The sequence below is a fragment of the Piliocolobus tephrosceles genome, chromosome 5 (genome assembly GCF_002776525.5).
Source record: "Piliocolobus tephrosceles isolate RC106 chromosome 5, ASM277652v3, whole genome shotgun sequence".
Lineage (NCBI taxonomy): Eukaryota > Metazoa > Chordata > Mammalia > Primates > Cercopithecidae > Piliocolobus > Piliocolobus tephrosceles.
In genome coordinates, this window is record NC_045438.1 from 102,508,288 (window position 1) to 102,534,238 (window position 25,951).

The following is a 25,951-nucleotide window of genomic DNA, read 5'->3' on the forward strand; positions in this document are numbered from 1 at the left end:
CCAAAGTATATATTTTGAAAATATACATTTGATAAGAATTGAAGTAATTAGAGGGAAATTATCTACCCTAATCTGAAAATCCAAAATCTGAAAGCTTTCAAAATTTGAAACTTCAAGCTCAAAAGAAATGTTCCTTGGAACATTTTTTAAAATTATTTTTGGTTTTCGTGGGTACGTAGTAGGTGTATCAATGGAGTACTTATTTTGGTATAGGCATGCAATGCATAATAATCACATCATGGCAAATTTGGTATCTGTTCCCTCAAGCATTTATGCTTTGTGTTACAAAAAGTCCAATTATATTTTAGTTATTTAATTTAATTTAATTTAATTTATTTATTTTTGAGACAGAGTCTCACACTGTTACCAGGCTGGAGTGCAGTGGTATGATATCAACTCACTGCAGCCTCCACTACCTGGGTTCAAGCAATTCCCTCTCCTGCCTTAGCCTCCCGAGTAGCCTGGACAACAGGTGCCCACCACCACGCCCAGCTAATTTTTTTGCATTTTTATTAGAGATGGGATTTCACCATGTTGATCAGGCTGTTCTCAAACTCCTAACCTCAAGTGATCCACCCACTTCGGCCTCCCAAAGTGTTGGGATTACAGGTGTGAGCCGCCGTGCCCTGCCAGTTATTTTAAAATGTACAATGAAATTATTATTGGCTATAGTTCCCCTGTTGTGCTTTCAAATACTAGGTCTTACTCATTCTTTTTTTCCTTTTTTTTTTTTTGGTACCCAGTAACCATCCTTAACCTGCCTCCCACTACCCCACTACCCTTCCCAGCCTCTGGTAACCATCCTTCAATTCTCTGTGTCCACGAGTTTAATTGTTTTGATTTTTAGATCCTACAAATAAGTCAGAACATATGATGTTTGTCTTTCTGTGCCTAGGTTATTTCACTTAGCACAGTGACCTCCAGCTCTATCCATGTTGTTGCAAATGACAGAATCTTACTCTTTTTTATTGCTGAATAGTACTCCATTGTATATATGTACCACATTTTCTTTATCCATTCATCTGTTGATGGACACTTAGGTTGTTTCCAAATCTTGGCTGTTGTGAACACTGCTGCAACAAACGTGGGAGTGCAGATATCTCTTTGATATATAGATCTCCTTTCTTTTGAGTATGTGCCAAATAGTGGAATTGCTAGATCATATAGTAGCTCTATTTTTAGTTTTTTGAGGAACCTCCAAACAATTCTCCATAGTGGTTGTATTAATTTACACTCCCACCAACAATGTACAAGGGTTCCCTTTTCTCCACATCCTCACTAGCATTTGTTGTTGTCACCCTGGTTAAAAGCTCTTTTAACCAGGGTGAGCTGATAATCTGAGTTTTGATTTGCATTTCTCTGATGATCAGTGATGTTGAGCACCTTTTCATATGTCTGTTTGCCATTTGTATGTATTTTAAGACATGTTTATGCAAATCTTTTGCCCACTTTTTAATAGGATTATTAGGCTTTTTTCTATAGAGTTGTTTGAGTTCCTTATATATTTTGGTTATTAATCACTTGTCATATGGTAGTTTGCAAATATTTTCTCCCATTCTGTGCCATGTCTCCTAATTGTGTTGATTGTTCCCTTTACTGTGCAGGAGCTTTTTAGCTTGATGTAATCCCGTTTGTCATTTTCTACTTGGTTGCCTGTGCTTCTAGGGTATACTCAAGAAGGTTTGTCCAGACCAATGTCATGGAGAGTTTCTCCAATGTTTTCTTGAAGTCGTTTCATAGTATGAGGTCTTTGATCTTAGGTCTTTAATTCATTTTGATTTGATTTTTGTATGTGGCAAGAGATGGGGTCTAGATTTATTCTTCTACATATGGATATCCAGTTTCTCTGGCACTGTTTATTGAAGAAACGATCTTTTCCTCAGTGCATGTTTTTGGCAACTTTGTCAAGAATGAGTTTACCATAGGTGTGTAGATTTATTTCTGGGTTCTCTATTCTGTTCCATTGGTCTGTGTGTCTATTTTTATGCCAATACCATGCTGTTTTAGTTACTGTAGCTCTGTAATAGAATTTAAAGTCAGGTAATACGATTCCTCCAGTTTTGTTCTTTTTGCTCAGGATAGCTTTGGTATTCTGGGTCTTTGGGATTCTGTATACACGTTAGGTGTTTTGTTTTGTTTTGTTTTATTTTTTGGTGTGTGTGAAGATTGTCATTGCTATTTCGATAGGGATTGCATTGAATCTGTAGATTGCTTTGAGTAGTATGAATATTTTAACAGTATTGATTCTTCCAATCCATGAACATGGAATATTTTTTCATTTTTTGGTGTCTTCTTCATTCATCAGTATTTTATAGTTTTCATTGCAGTGATCTTTCACTTTTTTGGTTAAGTTAATTCCTAGTTATTTAATTTTATTTGGGGCTATTGTAAATGGACTTACTTTTTAAAATTTATTTTTCAGGTTGTTCACTGTTGGCATATAGAAATGCTACTGATTTTTGTATGTTGATTTTTGTATCCTGCAGCTTTACTGAATTTGCTTGTCAGTTATAATAGTTTTTTGGTGGAGTCTTTAAGTTTTTCCAAATATAAAATTATATCATTACAAACAAAGATAGTTTGACTTTTTCCTTTCCAGTTTTATTGCCCTTTCTTTCTTTGTCATGTCTGATTGCTCCAGTGAGAACTTTCATGTTGAATAACAGTGTTGAAAGTGAGCATCCTTGTCTTGCTCCAGAACTAAGAAGAATGGCTTTCAGTTTTTCACCATTCAGTATGATACTATCTGTGGGCCTGACATATATAGCTTTTATTACATTAAGGTATATTCCTTCTGTACTCAGTTTTTTGAGAGTTTTTATCATGAAAGGATGTTGAACATTATCAAATGCTTTTTCAGCATCAATTGAAATGATCATGTGGTTTTCATCCTTCATTCTGTTGATATGATGTATTACAATGATTGACTTGTATTTGTTGAACCATCCCTTCCATCCCATGGATAAATCCCACTTGGTCATAACGAATGATCTTTCTAATGTTGAATTTGGTTTGCTAATATATGATAAGGGTTTTTGTATGAATATTCATGAGAGATATTTGCCTGTAGTTTTTTTTTTTGTTTTTTGTTTTCCCCCAGGTGTCTTTGGTTTTGGTATCAGAGTCTTGTAGAATGAAACTAGAACTATTCCCTCCTCCTTCATATTTTGGGGCAGTTTGAGTAGAACTGGTATTAGTTCTTCATTAAATGTTTGATAGAATTTGGCTGTGGCTCAGCAGTAGGTCTTGGTCTTTCCTTTACTGGGAGGCTTTTTATTACAGCTTTGATCTTGTTACTCGTTACTTATTACTGGTGTGTTCAGGATTTGAATTTCTTCGTGGTTCAAATTTGGTAGGTTGTATGTGTCTAGGAATTTATCCATTTCTTTCATATTTTCCAATTTATTGGCATATAATTAGTTGTTCATAGTAGCCACTAATGATCCTTTGAATTTCTGTAGTATCAGTTATAATGTTTCCATTTTCATCTTTTATTTATTTGGGTCTCCTTTCTCTTTTTTTCTTAGTCTGGCTAAAGATTTGTCAATTTTTTCTTTTTGAAAAACCAACTTTTTGTTTAATCTATCTTTTTTTTTTTTTTTTTTTTTTGAGACAGAGTCTCACTCTGTCACCCAGGCTGGAGTGCAGTGGCGTGGTCTCGGCTCATTGCAACCTCTGCCTCCTGGGTTCACGCCATTCTCCTGCCTCAGTCTTCCGAGTACCTGGGACTACAGGCGCCCGCCACCATGCCTGGCTAATTTTTTGTGTTTTTAGTAGAGACAGAGTTTCACCATCTTAGCCAGGATGGTGTCCACCTCCTGACTTCATGATCCACCCGCCTTGGCCTCCCAAAGTGCTGGGATTACAGGTGTGAGCTACCACGCCCAGCCTCATCTATCTTTTTTATTGTTTTATTCCAAATTCATTTATTTCTGCTCTGATCCTTATTTCTTTCCTTCTCCTAATTTTGGGTGTGGTTTTTTCTTTATTTTTCATTTCTTTAAAATGCATCGTTACAGTATTTGTTTGAAGTTTTTCTTCTTTTTTGATTTAGGCATTTAGAGCTGTAATTTTCCCTCTTTACTGCTACTTTTGCTATATCCTGTAGGTTTTTGGTATGTTGTGTTTCCGTTATCATTTGTTTCAAGAACTCTTTCAATTTCTTTTTTAATTTCTTCATCGACCCACTGGTCATTTAGGAGCATATTGTTTAATTTCCATGTGTTTGTATAGTTCTCTAAATTCCTTTTGTTACTAATTTGTAGCTTTGTTCCATTGTGGTCAGAGAAGATGCTTGATATTATTTCAATTTTTGTGAATATGTTAAGACTTGTTTTATAACCTAACATATGGTTTATCCTTGAGAATGATCCATGTGCTGAGGAAAAGAATGTGTGTTCCACAGACACTGGATGAAATGTTCTTTAAATATCTATTAGGTCTATTTGTTTTGTAGTGCAGGTTAAGTCTGATGTTTCTTTGCTGATTTTCTGTCTGAGAGAGCTGTCCAGTACTGAAATTGGGGTGTTGAAGTCTCCATTGTTAATGTATTGGGGTCTCTCTCTCTAACTCTAATAATATTTGCTTTATATATCTAGGTGCTCCAGTGTTGGGTGCATTTATAATTGTTATATCCTCTTGCTGAATTGACCCCCTTATCACTATATAATGACCTTCTTTGTCCTTTCATACAGTTTTTGTCTTGAAATCTATTTTTCCAAATATAAACATAGTTACTTTTGTTCTTTTTTTGTTTCCATTGGCATGGAATATCTTTTTCCATTCTGGTCTGTGTGTGTCTTTATAGGTGAAATGTATTTCTTGTAGACAACAGATCAGTGGGTCTTGGATTTCTTATCCATTCAATCAGTCTGTGTCTTTTGATTGGAGAGTTTAGTCCATTTACATTCAGTGTTGTTACTGATAAGTAAGGACTTCTGCCATTTTGTTATTTATATTCTGGTTATTTTATAATCCTCTCTTCTTTCTTTCTTATCTTCCTTTTAGTGAAGGTGATTTTGTCTGGTGGTATGCTTTAATGTTTTGCCTTTATGTTTTTAAGTATTCATTGTATGTTTTTTAATTTGAGGTTACCACAAGGCTTGCATATGCTATTTTATAACCCATTATTTTAAACTGATGACAACTTGTCACTGACTGCATATACAAACAAACACACAAAAGAAAACGAATAGAAGCACTACACTTTAACTTTATCTTCCTGCTTTTAAACTTTTTGTTGTTTCTCTTTACGTCTCATTGTACTGCCTGTGTCTTGAAAAGTTTTTTTTTTTTTTTTGATTGGTTCATCATTTAGTTTTCTACTTAAGACAAGACTGGTTTACACACCACCATTGTAGTGTTATACTATTCTTTGTTTTTCTGTGTGCTTACTATTCCAGTGAATTTTGTACCTTCACGTGATTTCTTCTTGCTCTTAACATCCTTTTGTTTCAGATTGAAGAACTCCCTTTAGCCATTTCTTGTAGGGCAGGTCTGGTGTTAACGAAGTCTTTTAGCTTTTGTTTCTCTGGGAAGATCTTTATCCTTCATACTTGAAGGATATTTTTACTGGATGTACTATTCTAGGGTAAAATTTTTCTATCTTCAGCACTTTAAATATGTTATGCTGTTCTCTCCTGACCTGTAAGGTTTCTACTGAGATGCTGTCTGGGAGCCAGGAATTGTAGTAAAAACCTTAGCAGTTTACCTGCTAATCTGTGGCTAAGCTGACACTCACACCACCACAATACAAAGTCCTACTTGCTCTTCCCTCCCCTTTCCACAGGCAGAGGAGTCTCTGTGGAGACTCTGTTCCGTGGGGGTCCACCAGGCCACCGCCGGTGTTCACTTAAAGCCCGAGGGCTCTTCTGACAGCTTGTGGTGAATGCTGCCAGGCCTGAGACTCAGCCTGCAGGCAGTGGGCTCCCTTCTGGACAGGGCATGTACAAAAGTGCTGTCCTCTAAGAACCTAGACCTTGACTTGGGGACCCCAAGAGTCTGCTTGTTGCTCTGCCTTACTGTGTCTGAGGTGCAAGACAGAGTCCCCCTTACTTTTCTCAGACAGAAAGAGTCTTTTACCATAGCCACCATAGCTGGGAATGTGCTGGGTCACCCCTGAATCCAGCATGGCCCAGAGCCCAAGGCCCATAGTGTACTTGGTAGATAACATTCCTGGTTATTCAGGGACCAGGGCCTCTTTAGGCAGCAGGTAATCAATCCTGCCTGCCCTTTAAGGCAGCAGATTCCCTTTTGGCCCAAGGTGTGTCTAGAAATGTCATCTGTGAGCTAGGCCCTGGAATGGGGGCTTGATGACTCTGGCACAGTATCCTGCTGTGGCCATGCTGGTATCTAAGATGCAAAACAAGGTTCTTTTTACTCTTCCCTCTCCTTTCCTTAGGCCAAAGGAAAGAGTCACTTTTGTTGAGGTGAGCTACACCACATGGGGTTGGGAGAGGGATGGTGTAAGCACTCCCTTAGCTGGTGTCTTCCTGGGTCACATGCCACCCTAGTCCACTCTAAGCCCAGCCTAGCACTAGGAGTTGCATAGGAATTGTAGTCCTTGTTTCCTAGACTGTCTTTTGAGTTTACCTAGGATGACAGAGCATTTTGCCCACAGTGGCAAGGCTTGCTGAGAAACTCCAGTTCCAACCACTGGGGTGAGTGATTCCCCTCTAGCTAGGGTTGGTGCAGATGTTCCTTCTATGCATGGGCAGTAACTGAGCCCAGCACGGCTGTATTGTCAACAGTGACAGGGCAGCACTGAATTCAATGTAAAGTCCCCCCAGTTACTGTGCTGTCCCTCCCGAAAGCGAAAAGATTCTCTTTCCATGGTGCCTCATGGCTGCTGCTGGGGGATGGCAGAGGGGTGGCATTGATGATTCAAGACTGTCTCTCCTGACTTCCTCAATACCTCTTTTAGTGATACGAAGTTAAAACCAGGTACTGTGATTGCTTACTGGATTTTTGCTTCTTGTGACAGTACTTTTCTGTGTGTAGATATTAAAATGTGGTTTTCCAGTGAGGATGATGAATGGTATAGGCTTCTGTTCTACCATCTTGTTTCATCTCTCCTTGGAGCATTTCAGATTTTGGATTTTCAGATTACGGATGCTCAATAATGCAGATATACTAAAAGTCAAAAAAATTCTAAAATCCAAAACACTTCTAGTCCCAGCCATTTAAGATAAGGAATACTTAAAGTGTACTCTATCCAAATGGCATTTTCATTTAATGGTAACAGAATCTTCTTCCACCCCTTCCTATTTTAGGATTAAAGGGAAATAATGAGAATACTAACTTATGTTTTAATAATATTTAAAGTGCAAGGTTTTTTAAGTGTTTCTCCTTTGGAAATACAAGGATTTGCATATTAGGTAATAATTTCAGCTAGATAACTATCTAAATACAACATACTGTAGAGTTGATGTTATATGATAGAACTAGTTGATTTTGGGATATTTTTTATTCATGTTTTTTTGTTCTCCCTTAATTAAAAAAAAAAAGCTGATTTGTTAGAATTTATGCTTTGCTATTTGAATTGTGGTTTAAGCAATGTTTAATCATTGCATAAAGGAGACTCGATGAAGAACGTTAGAGTATTGAACTAATTAAAATTAACACTGAAGGTATCTTAAGTCATTCTTGGAGTTGACAGCTAGGTAGCCGAGAGCATGAGTAAACACATTCAGGATCACCCAGGATATTTTGGTGTTTGGGGTCATGCTTAAAAAGTGGCATTTATCATTTCTGCCCATATTCATTGTCCTGAACTCAATGTCATGGCCCACCTAACTACAGGGGACACTGGGTAAAGTGTGCCAGAAGGGAAATGAAAAACATTTAAGTACATAATGTAGTATCCATTTCAGAGTTTGTTGCTGCAACCAGGAGGTTATAGTTGTTAGTGTTTCTGCTAAGGGTGTACGGTCAGTAATGATTCTGATTAATGGTTACGTAGCAGATGCCATTAAGTATTATTAATGGCTATATTAAAAAGCTGTCATTTGGTACTGGAATATGGAATTGGGTAGTACATATAATAACATGTTTATTCTTAACACTGATTAATAATTTAAAATTCTTGGAAAATATTTAAAATACTTAGCAAAAAGATTGGTTATAAATATTTAGAACTTTCAAATAAACTTTATAATGTAAATAATTGGTATGGTAATCAAATGACATGTATATATTAAAATACTTTACCAAAGGTTTACTACATATACTTGGAGAAAATTGTTCTTTTTTATAGAAAATCATTTTTTAAATTTTTTTACTAATTTATATTATTTTAACCTTCGATTAGTCTGAAGTTGTAATTATTACTTTGATGTAAAGAATTGTACAGTAAATTTACAGTAAATTTGCAACTTAACCTTTGAGGAATTGTATTATAAATTTGACTCTGTTTAAATGTAATGTGAAATAAATGGGAGAATTATGAGACAATATAGTGTTCACTCCCGTATACTGTTTTTCAGTGACTGTACTCTTTCACAACTGCTGACTTTTATGACTTTAAAAGACATTTTTAACCTACAATTGTGTATAATATGTTTGAAACATTATTTCTAAAACATTTCAATTTTTTTTCTTTTAGGCCTATGGCATGTCTGCATTACCTTTAAATCTGATAAAAGGCACTAGAAGCGCTGCTTATGAACGTTTAGAAAACACTGAAGACATTGAAGAAGTAGAACAACACATTCAAATGATTAAATCAAAAGTGAGTGGTGTTTTGGTGTAATTGAGAAGCATAAAACTACTTTGTCTTAGAGCTACTCTGATATGACTTAGTCATTGTCAACCCCATAACTTTTTACATTGTTTGAATTTTTTTCAGCATAGCTGATATGGTTTGGCTGTGTCCCCACTTAAATCTTATCTTGAATTGTAGTTCCCATAATCCCCTGTGTTGTGGGAGGGACCCGGTGGAGGTAATTTAGTCATGGGGGCGGTTACCCTCATACTGTTCTCATGATAGTGAGTTCTCACAAGATCTGATGGCTTTATAAGGAGCCTTTCCCCCTTTGGCACTTCTCCTTCCTGCCGCCATGTGAAGAAGGACATGTTTGCTTCCCCTTCTGCCATGATTGTAAGTTTCCTGAGGCCTCCCAGCCCTGCGGAACTGTCAAAGAGTCAGTCAAACCTCTTTCCTTTATAAAGTACCCAGTCTCGAGTAGTTCTTTATAGCAGTATGAGAATGGACTAATACAGTATCCTTACAGAACCATGTCTATATTTCTAAAAATTTGTCTTATGTGTAATGTAGGACACTAGCAATTTGAAAATTTCTATCATTGTTCTAACACTTAAAAAACAAAAGTTTTTCTTATGTATGATCAAGATCTTACTAGTTCTCAGGTATCATCATTTAATATATTATATTTTACTATAATATTTATGTTGAAGTTTTATTTACTAGTTGAATAAGCTAAAGATTACATGTAACCCCTTGCCAATTAAATGTGCTTTTAAAAATACAGTAAAAAGTTTTTCTTCCTCTGTCATCTTCAAGTAACAGATAAATCTTATTCAAAGATCATGGGAAAAAAATGGCAGGTCCTCTAAATTATTCTCCTAAGCTAGTATGATTCTGATAAATAAACCAGATAATGACAGCACACAAAAAAGAAAACCATATACTGGCTTTCTTATGAAAGTAGAAGCATATATTTTAATACAAATAAAATGTAAGTGGCCAGGTATGTACTTTTGCTTACACCTGTAGTACCAGATTGCTTGAGCTTAGGATTTTGGTACCAGCCTGGGCAAAACCCCATCTCTACAAAAAAATACAGAAACTTAACTAGGTGTCGTGGCATGCCTATAGTCCCAACTACTTGGGAGACTGAGTTGGGACGATCACTTGAGCCCGGGAAGTTGCGGCTGCAGTGATCCATGATCGTGCCACTGCACTTCAGCCTGGATGATGGAGCAAGACCCTTTAAAAAAAAAAAAAACAGCAATTCAAAACCTATGCTATAGTAAGAGAATATTTCATAATCATCAGATTAGGTTTATCTCAGAAATGCAAGCATGATACATCAGAAAATACATTAAAGTAGTTTAACATATTGAGATTAAATGTGAAATATAAATATCTTAGTAGATGTTAGAGTATTTTCTAAAAGTTAATTTGTAGTTACATTTTTTAAAAGAGTCTTTTCAAAATAAAGATAAGAAAATATGGAAAGGAAGCCTCTAATGAGCACAATACTTAATAGTGTAAGAATAGAAACATTCCCATTAACATCAAATATAGGAGTAATGTTAGTGTCCTTGTTACTTTTAGCATATTTCTGGCAATCTGAGTCAGATAAGAAATAATTTAGAATTTACATATAAGCTTGGAGAGGAGGGGGGAAAAAGGAAAATAACTTTTTTTATTGGCAAATATCATCTACCATGATAATCTAAAATAACTGACAAACTAGTAGAACTAATAAGAGTTTATCATGGTGCCTAGATGTAAACATAACCATTATTAATTAGTTGGAAGATGTAATAGAAAATAAGCCCATTCACAATAGCCACAAACTGTAAAATAATAATAAAAGTCATGAACAACTCAATATATTTTTTAAAAATTCTTTGGACCTCTTTTAAATTTTTATCTGTGTCAAATTTTTATCAGAATTTGGGGATTAGACTGTGAGTGTGTAAAATATACAACTTTTTAAAGAATATTGAATGGCATGACATGTGCCTGTACATACACATACACACCTTTTAATAATTAAAGTTTAACAGTTTACCTCTAGGAAATTATCCTACTGAATTGTTTGTACCTAAGTATATAAGGATGTTTATGGCACATTGTTAATGGCCCTCAACAAAAATTAAAAAAGGAAATAATCTACATGTTCAAAAGAAGTTGTTTGTTAAATCTAGATACCATCTTCTAATGTGCAGTAATGAAAAGGAATGAGATATATTTATAAATCTGTATATAGCTTGAAGAATATGTCATGTAAAATCAGACTATCTCAGTTCAAAATCTAGCTCTACTGATTGTGCACATAACATCTGTAGGCCTTTTTTTCTGATTTAGTAAATGAATATAATACTATTATCTGCCTCAAAGAGTTATTCAGAAGATGTACAAAAAATAAATATAAAAAGAGAAGACCAGTTTTATGCACAAGAAAGGTGCCCAAGACATTTCTCAAAAGAAGACATACATGTGGCCAAATAATCATACAAAAAAAGCTCAACATCACTGATCACTAGAGAAATGCAAATAAAAACCACAGTGAGATACAATCTCACATCAGTCAGAATGGCTGTTATTAAAAAGTCCAAAAATAACAGATGCCAGCGGGATTGCTGAGAAAAGAGAACGCTTATACGCTGTTGGTAGAAGTGCAGATTAGTTCAACCATTGTGGAAAGTAGTATGGCGATTCCTCAAAGAACTAAAAGTAGGACTACCATCTAACCCCAGCAATCCCATTAGTGGGTGTATACCCAGAGGAATATAAAGCATTCTGCGATAAAGACGCATGCATGCAAATGTTCATCGCAGCACTATTCACAATAGCAAAGACATGGAATCAACCTAAATGCCCATCAATGGTAGACCACATAAAGAAAATGTGGTACATATACACCATGGAATAGTATGCAGTCATTAAAAAAAATGAGATCATGTCCCTTGCAGGGACATGGAGAGAGCTGGAGGCCATTATCCTTAGCAAACTAACACATGAACAGAAAATCTAGTACTGCATGTTCTCACAAGTGGAAGCTAAATGATGAGAACACATGGACACAAAGAGGGTAACAGTGCACACTAGGGCCTGCTGGAGGGCAGAGGGTGGAAGGAGGGAGAAGATCAGAAAAAATAACTAATGGCTACTAGACTTAATGCCTGGGTGATGAAATAATGTGTACAACAAACCCCCATGGCACACATTTACCTGTGTAACAAACCTGCACATACTGCACATGTACTTCTGAACTTAAAAAAAGGTTTTCAAGAAATGTTAGCTATTATGTATAACAAGAAATCATAAATACTTTTGTATATGTGTACTGTGTGTGTGTGTGTGTGTGTGTAAACAGAAAATTTGCCGAAGGATATTTAACAGCTTAACAGTAAAAAATGTATAGGAAAGGGGAATGGTAATATGGTAATTGGAGACAGTGAGACTGTGTGAAGGGAAGCTTTCATGTTTTACTTTTTTTCTTAACCAGAGGTTTCTTATACCCTTTAACTATATTTTAACCTGTATAACTACATTTTTTCTTTCAAATGAGATAGATGTTCACTGCTGAGTTTACATCTTAGTATTTGTTTCTCTGATCAAAATTATTCTTATATTCGTTTAGTCAATTGGCAATGCAGAATGGAAATTCATCCCTCCTTCCACTGAAGCATTCACCAAGTAGGCAGATAACTTGGGTTTGTTTCAAGTGGATCCTTAAATCAGTTTACTAATTTTTTTTTTTTCTAAAATAGTGAACACCAGCATTGAGACAAAATTACTTCATTTTTAGTATCCTTTTGATACGGTAATGGGAATTTTGGGGAAAATTGTTATGGTTAAGATAAAAAGTGCAAAATCCTTCTCATACACACTTGAAGTATTGTTACCTGGATATATCCTCCAGAAAGGAATGTTCATTTTATTCCTCTGATCTCAGAAAATCCCTCTTAGTTTTCGTTGTATGGGATCCAGTGATAATACCCAGTGTACTTAGAGGAATGAAATATAGTCTGTAGTATGTAATGTGTGGTCTCTGGACTAGTAGCATCTGTATCTCCTGGAAATTTGGTAGAAATTCAAATTCTAGGCCCCACCCAAGACCTACCAAATCATATCCTTTGGGGATAGGGCCTAGAAATCTGTATTTAACAAACTTTCCAAGTGATTCTTATGCATAAAGTTTGACAAGCAATAAGATAAGGCGTGGAAGAGGATGATTGGTTCCAGAAGGTCATAGTGATGCCGATATGTAAAGAGATTGTTGTAACTGTGTAATCTCTTTATTAAATGTTACCTAGGTATTCTCTGCATTATATTTATGATTTCAAATTGAAGTTGCACTAGGATATATGTTGTGTATCTGCTAGGAACCTATTTAAACCTTAATAGGAATATTAAAGACATTCTAATACCTAATGTATCTGCATTTTAAAAATATAATCCTATACAAATATTTTTATTGTTCCTGCCAATAAAAACAATTTTATATTTTACTTTTTCTGTATTTAGTAGTTGTTTTATTTTTTGTACCCAATTGAAGACAGGAGCAGGAGAGTTCAGTGGGAAAGTGTATCTATGAGATATGATGAGAAAAGATGGTTTCTTTTCATGCAACCATCATGGTTACAGAAAATATCATGTAAAAATAGATGGAAATGATCTGTCAGATAGGTTGGCCAAAGAAAGTTTGACTCATTTGCCAAAGTACTTGGAAAACAAGGAAGTATCAGTTGTTAGCAATTGTTACAAAAACCTCTCCATGCCATCTGTACTTGTGTTGCTTCATTCTGCTAGCATTTGAATTGGGCTGAGAGGCATCAGTTCAGGTAACATAACCACTTGACTAAAGAGAGGGAAGGGGCAGAGCCAAATCTATTAAAGTAAGTCATACAGTGAGTTTGGAGAGGAGGGAGAATCATTAAACAAAGTTCATAGTCATTAACACTTCTTATCAAATACACTTTTTGTGGAATGTTTTTACAAATGGTTCTCTCTCTCCACATAACTACCGTGTATTGGGATCAAGAGGAAGGTAGGCATAAATGTACACACATCCGCATTTTTATGCTGACCTTGGTTATCCTATGTTTATTGCAGTTGTATGGTTTTTTTAGTTTGTAAATTTGCCTAAACAGTGTCCATCCTGAAAAAGTTTTGTCGCCTGATCTGCTAAATCTGCGGGGTACTTTATTAAGATGTTAATGGTAAAACTTGTGTTTTGTTCCGTCGTTTGCAGAGCAAAGATGGTCGACCTTTGCCAGCAAGGGATAAACGCGCCTTAAAACAGTTTGAAGAAAGGTTACGAACACTTAAGAAGAGAGAGAGGCATTTAGAATTCATTGAAAACAGCTGGTGGACAAAATTTTGTGGCGCTCTGCGTCCCCTGAAGGTAAATTAAATTTTTCAAAATTGTACTGTCACTCTTCTCTCAAGTTTATGTAGTATCTCTTGGAGAGATTGAGCTCTCCTTTTGAAGCATTACAGCATGGTACTTAAAATGGATTTGGGAGTTTAATCTGCTTTTAAATCACAGCTCTCTTTGGTAGTTTGGGCAAGGTGCATAACCTTTCTGAGCAATGTATTACAACAATTGTTGAGAAATAAAAATAAAAGCATAGGTAAGTATTGCAATATGCCGCTAGCATATTCTTCAAGTTTATACTTTCCTATAAGTAGATCTGTGACTCATGTTAGAGCTTAGAAGCCTATGCTTTCTCCTAGTAGATTTACAGTTTCAGGTCTTATGTTTAAGTGTTTTGTCTATTTTGATTTGGTTTTTGTGTGTGGTTTAAAATGAGGGCCCAGTTTCATTCTGTTGGCATGGAGTTCATTTTTTCCAGCACTATGTTGGATTGACTATCCTTTCCTTAGTATGTATTCATGGTACCTTTGTCAAAAATAAATTGACTAAGTTGATGGATTTATTTCTAGGCTCTCTATTCTTTTCTACTGGTGTACATTTTTGTTTTCATGCCTTACCATAGTGGTGTTTCCTCCCACTTTTATGGAGATCCAATTGTTTCTTTTAACACTGCACATAATTAATGAATGCAGTTTGGTGAGTTTAGACATACATATTCATTTATGTTGCTATCACCACATTCTGGGTAATGGGCATATACATCGCCTCCAAAACTTTCTGTATTTTCCTTTGTTGCTATTGTTGATTTGTTAACATTTAAAGTGAGAGCCATTCTTTCCAAAATTTTTATATGTACTACATATTATTGTTGACTATAGGCCCTCTCTTTCGTGGCAGACTTATTCATCTTGTGTAACTGCATCTTTATATCCCTTAGATGACAACTTTTCTTATCTTTTTTCTGCATTCCCTGGTAGCTACTATTCTAATTTCTATATCTATACTTTTTCCTATTTTAGGTGTCTCACATAAGAATTGTGCAGTGTCTTTCTATGTCTGACTTATTTCATTTAGCATAGTGTCTTTCAGGCTCATCCATGTTATCACAAATGAGAGGATTCCCTTATTTTTTACAAGACTGAATAATATTCCAATTTTGTATATGTGACATTTTCTTTATCAATTTTATCTATTTGTATGGGTTGTGAAAACTGTGAGAAACAAAACGACTTTCTTTAATCTAAAAAAAAAGAACACAGGAACTCTGACTTACAGTAATAGAATTTTTCTCATTGTTAGATTGTGTTTCTGAAAGTATGTAAAAAGACATTATTTGACATAGAAAATTATTATTTTCTCTTTTTGCAAACCATTGTTTGCCAGCCTTGGATTCTTGGGACTGTAGTACTTAAACCTAGCTACATGGAATGAATTAAGATCATTTTAATATGGCTCAGACTAAAAAGTAACAAAAACTGCTGGCCACAGACTTCTAAATATGCTCATTCTATATCTGAAAGCATTTCAAACACCAGACCTTTGTATACAATAGCATACAAGTTGTAATTCAGAAAATTCAGTGAGTGCACTAACTTGGAGTTAGGCAAAATGAAGCTAGAAAGTGGGTTTGGGCTAAATTTTAAAAGAAGTGATTCAACACAGACAGATAAAGGGGAACAACACACACTGGGGCCTTTCAGAGGGTGGAGGGTGGGAGGAAGGAGAGGATCAGGAAAAATAACTAATGGGTTCCTTGCTTAGTACCTGGGTGATGAAATAACCTGTACAACAACCCCCATGACACAAGTTTACCTATGTAACAAACCTGCGCTTGTACCTGTGAACTTAAATGTTAAAAAAAGAAAAAGAAATGATTCAAAGAACCATTCAAAGATGAGTCAGTCAGGTTCAATTCGGATGCTGCTTTCTCCACCTTTTATAATTAGAAAGAAATGCACTAACTGCTCACCCTAAAAAGACCCTGGTTTGAAAGAGATTTTTAAAAATAGACCATAATCAGTTAGTTTTTCTATATAATCACTTTTTAAATCTTCTGTTAGAATAAATTTTTAAAACTTTACCCCAGTTTTTTTTTTCCCCAAGGTGATTTGTCTTCATAGCACTGCAAGTATGATAAAACCCTCTCCAGCTTTATTTTAATCCTAAATTGTTTTTTAGGTTTTTATAAATATTTATGATCTGGTCTCTAACATCAGCTGCCTTCTTTTAAATGTGCTGTGTTCCATTTCACCAAACATATGTTTAGAAGGATTTTCAAATCAACTTTACTAAGTGTACAGATTGGTTTTGTCGAATATAGTAGATAGGACATCCACATCACCTGAAAAATCTACCTCGTGACCTCTCTTGCTCCCCTGAGCTCAGACTTTAGGTAACTGTTGATGTCCTTTCTATCATTAGAGGTCAGTTTTATGTGTTCTGGAATTTTAAATAAGTGGAATCACAGACTGTACAATCTTTTGTCTGGTGGCTTTTTTGGCATGGCACGGTTTTTGAGATTTGCTCATGTTATTATTTAATACTTTTTTTTTGCCCAGTGGTTTATTCAGTTTTATTGTTCAACAGTATTACAGTGTGTGTCTGTATCACAGTTTGTTTATTCACTCACCCCTGTTGGTGGAAATTTGGGTTGTTTCTGGTTTGAGACTATAATGAATAATACTAACATGAATATTTTTGTACAAACCTTTGTGTAGTTGTGCTTTCATTCATTTCTTTTGGATAAATACTTGAGTAGGATTTCTGGATCTAATGTTTAATATGTTTAACTTTATAAGAAACTGCTAAAGTGTTTTCCAAAAGGGTTACAACCATTTTGCATTCCCATAGCAATAAGAGATTGCCCATTGTTTCACATTCTTTTCAACTCTTATGTAGTGTCTGTAGACTTATTCTTATGAATGTGCAGTAGCATCTCACATTTTTGCTTTGCATTTCATTAGTGATTAAATGATATTTAGCATCTTTCTGTATGCTTATTGGCTATTTTCTATAAAATGTGTGTTTCAGTCTTTTCGCCATTTTATAAATTAGGTTTTTCTGTTATGAGTGAGATACAAACATTCGTTGTATAGTCTGGATCTAGCACTTTGTCAAATTGATGTCTTGTATCCTCTCCTGGTTCGTGGCAAGTTTTCTTTACGTTTTTGGTTTCTTAACACTGTAATTCAGCTGTTTCTTAAATTTTGATGAATTCCAATTTATATGCCTATTTTTGGTTCATATTTTTATGTCCTCAGAAACGTTTGTCTATCTTAAGGTAACAAACATTTTCTTCTAGGAATTTTGTAGATTTACATCTTATGCTTGGGATCGTGGCCCCTTTTAAGTTACTTTTGTGCTATGGTATGACTGAAGAGTTAAGGTTCATTTTATTTTCTATGTGAATATCCAATTGTTCCAGAATAATTTTTTGTCAAGACTATCCTTTGCTCATTGACTTTCCTTGGAAGTTTTGTCAAATAAATTGATTGTAGTATAAGTGTGGGTCTGTTTCTGGAATCGCTATTCTACTCCATTGATCTATATGTCTTTATGCTAATACTTGATTACTAGAACTTTATAATCTGCCATAAAGTTAGGTAATATAAATTCTTCAGTTTTATTTCCCTTTTTAAAAATTGTTTTGGCTTTACCAAATCCTTTGCATTTTCATATCAATTTAAGAATCAATTTATAATTCCACAAAACATCCACTAGGCCATCTGTTGGGATTACTTTCACTCTTACAGGTAAATTTGGGGGAGAACTGATATATTCTATCCGTGAACATGATATCTATTTATTTACATCTTAAATTTCTCTCAGGAATGTTTTGTAGTGTTCAATGTAGAGGTCTTACAACTATCTTGATAAATTTACCTCCAAGTATTTTTTATACTCTTGTAAATTATGTTGTTTAATTTCAGTTTTTAATATTTGTTGTTAGTATGTAGAAATTTGTCTTTGTATCTTACCCTTATATCCTGCAACCTGGTTAAATTATTAGTTCTAGTGCCTTCATTATAGATTCCTCAGGAAGGTTTCTTTTGTACATGATCATATCAGCTGCTAAAAGACAATTTTACTTCTTCCTTATAGGATTTGTAATTGCTTTTATTTCTTACTTTCCTAATTTCATTGGCGGAAACCTCCAGTATAGTTATTCTTTATGTTAGTAAATGTGTCATTTCTGAATAGTGATCTAAATTTTTACCCATCTTTCCATGTCTGGTCCTAAGTTAGGAATAGGGTAATAGGCATGCCTGAAGAAATCTCTAGGGGTACAAACTAGTCGTTATGTAATTGAGGGTTTAACTTGTATTATGATGAGATAAACACTGCTTTTTTCCTTAAATGAGATATGAAAATTGTTATTCATTACCTCTGTGTTTGTGTACAATTGGTGTAATAATTCAGAAATAGAAAGCCAAATTTTCGTTTAGTGTTTCTTTTCTTTTTTTGAAATGGAATTTTGCTCTTGTTGCCCAGGCTAGAGTCCAATGGCGCAGTCTCTGCTCACCACAAGCTTCACCTCCCAGGTTCAAGCGATTCTCCTGCCTCAGCCTCCCAAGTAGCTGGGATTACAGACATGCGCCACCACGCCTGGCTAATTTTGTATTTTTAGTAGAGATGGGGTTTCTCCATGTTGGTTGGGCTGGACTCGAACTCCTAACTTCAGGTGATCCGCCCGCCTCAGCCTCTGAAAGTGCTGGGTTTGCAGGCATAAGCCACGGGCCCAGCTCATTTAGTGTTTCCTAAGCATTAACATTCAAGTCAAACTAGAGGAAGAAAGTAGATCTAGGTCCACTTGCCCTTCTATACAGCTCTCTCTGTATATGCTGAAGGTAACTTAAGGTCTTTGGGAAGTTCCTGACATTAAATTTCTTAGAACTTATGTCCTATCTCAAAATTTTGTGCCAGTGTTACCTTTTATTCTCTACTATAATTCATGTTTATATTTTTATGAAATGAATTAAATTAAAATTTTTGCAAATGTAAAAAAATTTACAATTTTTAAAATTAGTGAAGAATTTTTTTTTTCATTCCCATGAAGATGCCTGTTGATCTTGTGATTGCCATGCATTTCCCTAGCATATACATAACTTATTTCAGAAGCATAGGCTTTATGGTCACCTAATCCTGAGTTTGAGTCGTTGCTCTACTCCTCACCAGCTATGTAACTTCTTCTTACTTAAGCTTTTTGAACCTCACTTTTCTCATTCTTAAAATGGAATTATATACCTGCCTTATTTTGTTGTGGGAATTAAATGAAATAATGTATGCAGTGCAGTTCCTTTTGACGTAAACAGCTCAGAAAATTGCAGGTGCTGCTGTTATAGTTCTATTTGTAGGATTTTTCAAGTTCTTAAATCCTACCATGAAAATGAAGGGAGATTAGTTTTGTGCTGAAGACAATTATAAAAATAAGCACCTAATTAGAATAAGTTAATAGCTCTTTAAAACAGCAATTATATATAATATTGAACACATTTCTAAGCATACAGTCTGATGTTCATTAAATACTTAAATAAACTCTTCCCTGACAGAAGAATATACTTTGAGCTTATACAGCTAATTGGCCTGGGTAACTTATAGATCATTAGGTTTTAAATGTAACTTGAAATTTTACCATATATACTTCTTAGGCTTATACAGAAAATTATAAATTTATGTTTGTAATTACCTTGCATATATTTTTTAGATTTTTTTATTGTGGTAAAATATATATGTCTCAATCTATGATTTGGAATATTTTTAGGTGTATATTCAATAGCTGTAAGTACATTCACAATGTTGTGCAACCATCATCACTATTCATTTTCTGATCTTTTTCAAAGGGAAACAATACATTTGTTAAACGGTAATTCTCCATTCCCTAGTGATTTCTCTTCTGCTCTCCATGTTTGCCTATTCTTGGTACCTAGAGTAAAGAATACAGGAAATATAACATACACAAAATTATCTAACAGTAAGATATTATTGAGACTAAATATGTCCATAATATCAACAGATGTGAATAGACCTAACTCACCATTAGAAGAAAAATTTTAATTTTCTTCACAAAGAAGATAGATCCAATGTATGCTGTTTAAAAGAGACATACCTAAAACAGTAGTTCAAAAAGACTAAAAATAAACAGGTGTTCAAAGACTTACTAGACAAATGGAAACAATAAGGAAACAGTGATCCTATTAGACAAAATAGAATTCAAGCCAAAATACACCAATTGTAACAAAGAAGGACACGTTTTGTGGTAGGTCCAGTGCTTTCTTCTTCACCTAATGATGGCCTCATCCAGGAAACCTGTGACGTTAAGTGGCAAAGGAACCTTACAGATGTAATTAAGGTTATAAATCTTAAAATACAAAGATTATCCTGGATTATTCAGGTGGGCTCAGTCTAATAACATGAACCCTTAAAAGCAGAGAACTTTCTGGACTAGAGTCAGAGAGAAGTGATAAAGGGTACATCAAAGATATTCAAAGTGTGAGAATGACTTGACTTGCCATGACTGATTTTAAGATGGAGGGGGAAATGTGACGAGGAATGCAAGCAGCCTTAAGAAACGGAGAGATGTTCCCAAATGATAGCCAACAAAGAAATGAAAACTCCAACTCTACAACCTTAAGGAACTGAATGTCAGCCAACAATCTGAATGAGCATGAAAGTATTTCTTTCCCCGAGTCTCCAGAAGGGAACATAGCCCTACCGACACCTTGGTTTTGGGCCTGTGAGACCTCAAGCAGAGACTCCGTTGAGCTGCACTGTGCATAGACAGCTGACCCACAGAAACTGAGATAATAAGTGGATGCTGTTTCAGGCCACTACGTTTGTGGTGGTGTGTCATTGGCAGCAGTAGAAAACTCACACACTTTTTAATATGAAAAACCACAATTTAGAATGAAGATGTAATAACTGTGGATATCTGTGTACCAATTAACACAGCAGCCACCTTGAAAGCAAAAACTCTGGGAGATTTCAGAAGATAAAGATTGAAATATAGTAGTAATAGGAGATTAACAACATACTCAGGGTAAGACATTTCAAGTGGATGAAATAGAGTAAAAATATAGAAGACCTAATAGTAAGGTACAACTTACAACTTTTAAACTTTACATCTAGATAATAGAAAATAACCTTTTCTCCAAATGCACAGGGAACACAAAAGTTGATCATATATTAATTAGATCTTGAAGAAAGTATCAGGAAGTTTCAAAGAATAGATATATTTCAAACAACTTTTCTCTGATTGCAGTGCATTAAAACTAGAAATTGTAACAAAATCAATAAACTAACACTTTTCACTTGAAAATTAACCTTATATTCAGCAACTTTTGATCAAAAAGCAAGGAGAAATGTAGAATTTCTAAAAGTTAATGATAATTGAAACATATTAGAATCTGTGGGATACCTTTAAAACAGAGATCAGTCCCTGGTGTGATTCTGTCCTCTGTGACTGTACTCTTGAGCAGTGGTTTTTTTTATCTCCGTCTGCCTTCTCTCCCTCCTAAGTGCATGCAGCCACCTGATGGAAGATTTGATGGGCATGGACATGAGCCCCCTGAGGCCCAGAGCTATCTTTTCAGTTGTGAACTAAAGGCTGACAAAGATTATCACTTTAAGGTGGATAGTGATGAAAATGAGCCTAGTTATCTTTAAGAACGGTCAGTTTAGGAGCTGATACAAAGGATGAATTGCACAACAACAGAGAAATTCATAGCCTGAAACACACTTACCAGTAAAACTAGGAAAAAAAAAACCAAATGTCCAAGCAAGAAATTCCAATCCCAAAAAAGCTATCGGAAGAACAAAAGGAATTACAAAGAAGAAAATAAAGATAAAGGTAGAAAGCAGTAAGGTAGGGAGAAGAAAAACAGATGAATTACAACAGTCCCTCTGTATCTGCAGATTCTGCATTTGCAGATTCAACCAACCATGGATTGAAAATAGAGTCTTAATTTAGTACTAATAAAGTAATGATTTCTGCCTCTGCATATGTTTTTATTAATAGATAGACCACTACCTAACTTCGTTAAAAGGAACTAGGGCTGCTTGGAGAAATGTCTGATTTTAGGACTGTTGCTGGGAAAGCACATAATAAGCTTGGAACATCTGATGCCAGAACGTAAGAAGTATTTAGAGAATAGTGGGGGGATAATAAAGGAACCAGTTTGTAGGGGTTCCTACTGCCTAAGTCTGGGACCATTTAGGTGTCAATGATAATAACAGATGATAACTAATTGAATAAAATAAGAATTTATAAGTCTATATTGACATAAGTAAAGTAAATACATTAGTAAATGATGGGGAAGGGAAAGCTCTTCCCTACAGTAGAATTCCAACAAATAAATATAGAAGCAATTAGAAAATCAGCATTTGACAGATACCACAGAAAAAAACATATTGTTTCTGGGAAGAGGCATCAGTGGATACTCAACTTGAAGGTAAAAGTTTGGTGACAACAAGATTTTGCATATTCTCAAAGTATCTCACCACAAAACGTTAATTACAGAGGGGGAAATATTAATTGTACAACGGAGAAACCTGACTGAAACCACCTTACTACATGATTTAAGTTAAGCTCATCAGTAATGGGGCAGATAGATGTGACTGTGCCACTTGATATGATGTATTGAGAAGGACTCAACACTTCTCTGTCATTTCTGCCAAAAAAGCATAATCTAAATATAAACATGAGAAAATAGGCAATCCAAATTGAGAGACATTCTGCAAATTAACTTCCCTGGACTCTACAAAATGTCAAGGTTATGAAATACCTTGTTCAAGAGAAATTGATATTATATAGTATTTAAGACTTGTTAAAAAGAGAATGATAAAGTATGGGTAACGTTAAAATTTGGAGAATATGAGCGAAGGGTATAGTGGAATTCTTCGTATTGTTTTTGCATATGTCTGAAATTATATTAAAATAAAGTGTTTAAACTCATAAGTTTCACTGGATCCCCTCTCTCCTCCTCTAAAAAAATTGGCTATATCCTTGCCCATCTCCTTTCTTCATTGTCAAATTTTATAAACGTCTGTCTCCCCATGATGTACTTACTTCACATTGCATGCCTGTATCAAAACAATTCATGTACCCCATAAATATATACACCTATGTACCCACAAAAATTTTAAGAATAAAATAATGAAAAAACCTTTCATCAGAGAAATATTGAACTAAAGAAATTGCTCCTAATAGACAATAGGGAAAATTATAATCAAGAGCTGAGTGATACTGCACTGACAAATCATCTTGAGAATCTTTGCAACTTGGAAAATAATATTTTATAGGCAAGGCTGAATAACATTGATCTTCTAACTTTTTTTAACTTTATGAACTAGGGCACTTATAACATAAAAAATAGAATTCTATTTACAGAATTATTATAACTCTTGTCACAATGTCTTATCAAAATTTGATAATGAAAACCATGTGTCTTTACCCTTTTACCTATGAGGAAAGTCTTGAAGACCAGTTAGTTTGCTACTTAATTTGAGTTAGGGGCCTGAGATGCACTGGTTCTCAGCCATTGGAGAACTAGACGTAAGAAAGTCAGATGGACTGGAGAGAAGAAAATTTAGTTTGGTTAAAACTTAAATCCAATTATCCCTTCCTAAATCCTCTTTTCAAACTCTTAACATGAGTTTGAGGCATCTTTTCATAATAGTTATCTAATATTCTAGATGACTTTTCTAAGGCAGGGTTTCTGAAACTTTGTAAAAAATTACCTGGGAATCTTGTTAAAATACAGATTATGTTTAGTTAGCACGAGATAGATCCCAAAATTCTGTATTTCTAGCAAGGTCCCAAGTGATACTGAAGGTCCATGACTACACCTTGAGTTACAAGATTCTAAGCAGCTTTACAGCAGCCACATACTTATGCTTCCTGTCCTCATTACTAGTAAAGATAAAGAAAATTAAAAGGTTTTCTTTCCTCAGGCCCTTCAATCTATCTGAAAAAAGCATTATTTTTTTTCTTTAAACATTCTTCACATCAGCCATTGCTCTCAGCAACAAAAGAAAGCAATACACGTATTTCATAAATTTAAGGCAACATTAATAATAAAATGTGATAGTAGTCACTGTTTATTTTACATTTGTAATTTTGATTTACTCTCTACTCTTTTATTACATTTCTAGAAGTACAAATATTATTTTCTGGATATAGGCAATTCACCTGTGAAACCTGATAAGAGGTGTGGCTTTCAAAAATTGACCCTATATTATTTCCTTACACACTGCCTTGAATTTTTATTTCATTTTTGTCATGCAGCATTGAATTTTAGGATTGTCATGCAGCATTGAATTTTTGTTTCATTTTGTCATGCAGCATTGAATTTTAGGATTGAATTGGGTTAATAAGCATCTGAAAACACAACTGATTTTGAGAAAATGATTAAAAGTATATATTTGGTATAATTAATTATAGAGTCTCTCAGTCTCAAGTCTTGGCACAATTAATGTTTGGGGCCCAATAATTTGTTGGGTGGGGACAAAGAGGGAAGGCTCTCCTGTGCATTATAGGATGTTTAGCATATCATCTGTTGCCTCTGCCCACGTAATGCCAGTAGCAACACCCTCCTCCCCCAATATCATAATAAAATGTCTTCAGGCATTACTAAATTTCCTTTGGGGAGTAAAACAGAAAACAGGCCCAGTTGAGAACCACTGGTTTAAATGAAAAGAATACAAGGTTTTAAATTTATGTAAAAGGGATAGTGAATAAATTTTGAGGAATGGTATGCCATTAGATAGGGACAGTTTAGTCTTCTTTTTAAGTAATACAGAAATAATTTTCTGGAGAGTTGATTCATCATTGGGTTAGATAGCATCATGTGTAAAGTAACACTGACAATATTTTTACTCCGACCAAAGCAATGTCTTGATATTCTTCATAGAATACTGCATATCACCTTTTATTATATATTTTTTAAATTGCGTTATTTATATCTGTTTAATACCTAGGAAAAAATTTGGTTTCTGTCCTGTTTATTCATGTCTTTAAAACAGAACATTTTGTTTTTAAAATGTTATTTCTTCCTAACTTGATCTGTAGATTCAGTGCAATTACAGTCAAAATCCCAGCAAGTTTATTTTGTGGTTATTGAGAAACTGGTTCTAAAACTTTTGTGGAAAGGAAAAATGACCCAGAATAGTCAGTGTAATACTGAAGAACAAAGTTGGAGGTCTGACACTACCCAAATTTCAGCCTTCCTATAAAGCTACAGTAATCAAGACAACATGGTATTGGTGGAAGACTAGACACCACTAGATCAATGGAACGTAATTGGCCAGGTGCGGTGGTTCACGCCTGTAATCCCAGCACTTTGGGAGGCTGAGGTGGGTGGATCACGAGGTCAGAAGATCGAGACCATCCTGGCTAACACGGTGAAACCCCGTCTCTACTAAAAATACAAAAAAAATTAGCTGGGCTTGGTGGCAGGCACCTGTAGTCCCAGCTAACTCAGGAGGCTGAGGCAGGAGAACAGCGTGAACCCGGGACGCGGAGCTTGCAGTGAGTCGAGATAGCGCCAGGATACCCCAGCCTGGGCAACAGAGTGCAACTCAGTCTCAAGAAAAAAAAAAGGAACAGAATAGAGAGCCCAGAAATAAACAGATACAAAGATAGCCAACTGGTTTTTGACAAAGGAGCAAAGGCAGTTCATTGGATAAAGAATAGTCTTTTCAGCAAATGGAGCAATAATAATTGGATGTCTGTATGCAAAAACAGTGGATCTTTTTTGCATATAGATATCCAATTATTACTTTCACAAAATTAAATCATCTTTCACAAAAAATTAAAATATTTTAGACCTCATTGTAAAAACAAAATCATAAAATTTCTAGAAAATAACATAGAAGGAAAT

At 35.0% G+C, this 25,951-nt stretch overlaps 1 protein-coding gene across 1 annotated transcript in view; it reads left to right on the forward strand.

Moving 5' to 3' along the window:
- Positions 1 to 25,951, forward strand: part of LMBRD1 (LMBR1 domain containing 1) — a 128,997-nt gene that overhangs the window by 70,139 nt on the left and 32,907 nt on the right. The window contains exons 8-9 of the mRNA XM_023230283.1: positions 8,603 to 8,728; positions 13,950 to 14,102. Of these exons, the coding sequence (XP_023086051.1) occupies positions 8,603 to 8,728; positions 13,950 to 14,102 (279 nt within the window). The remainder of the gene's footprint in view (positions 1 to 8,602; positions 8,729 to 13,949; positions 14,103 to 25,951) is intronic.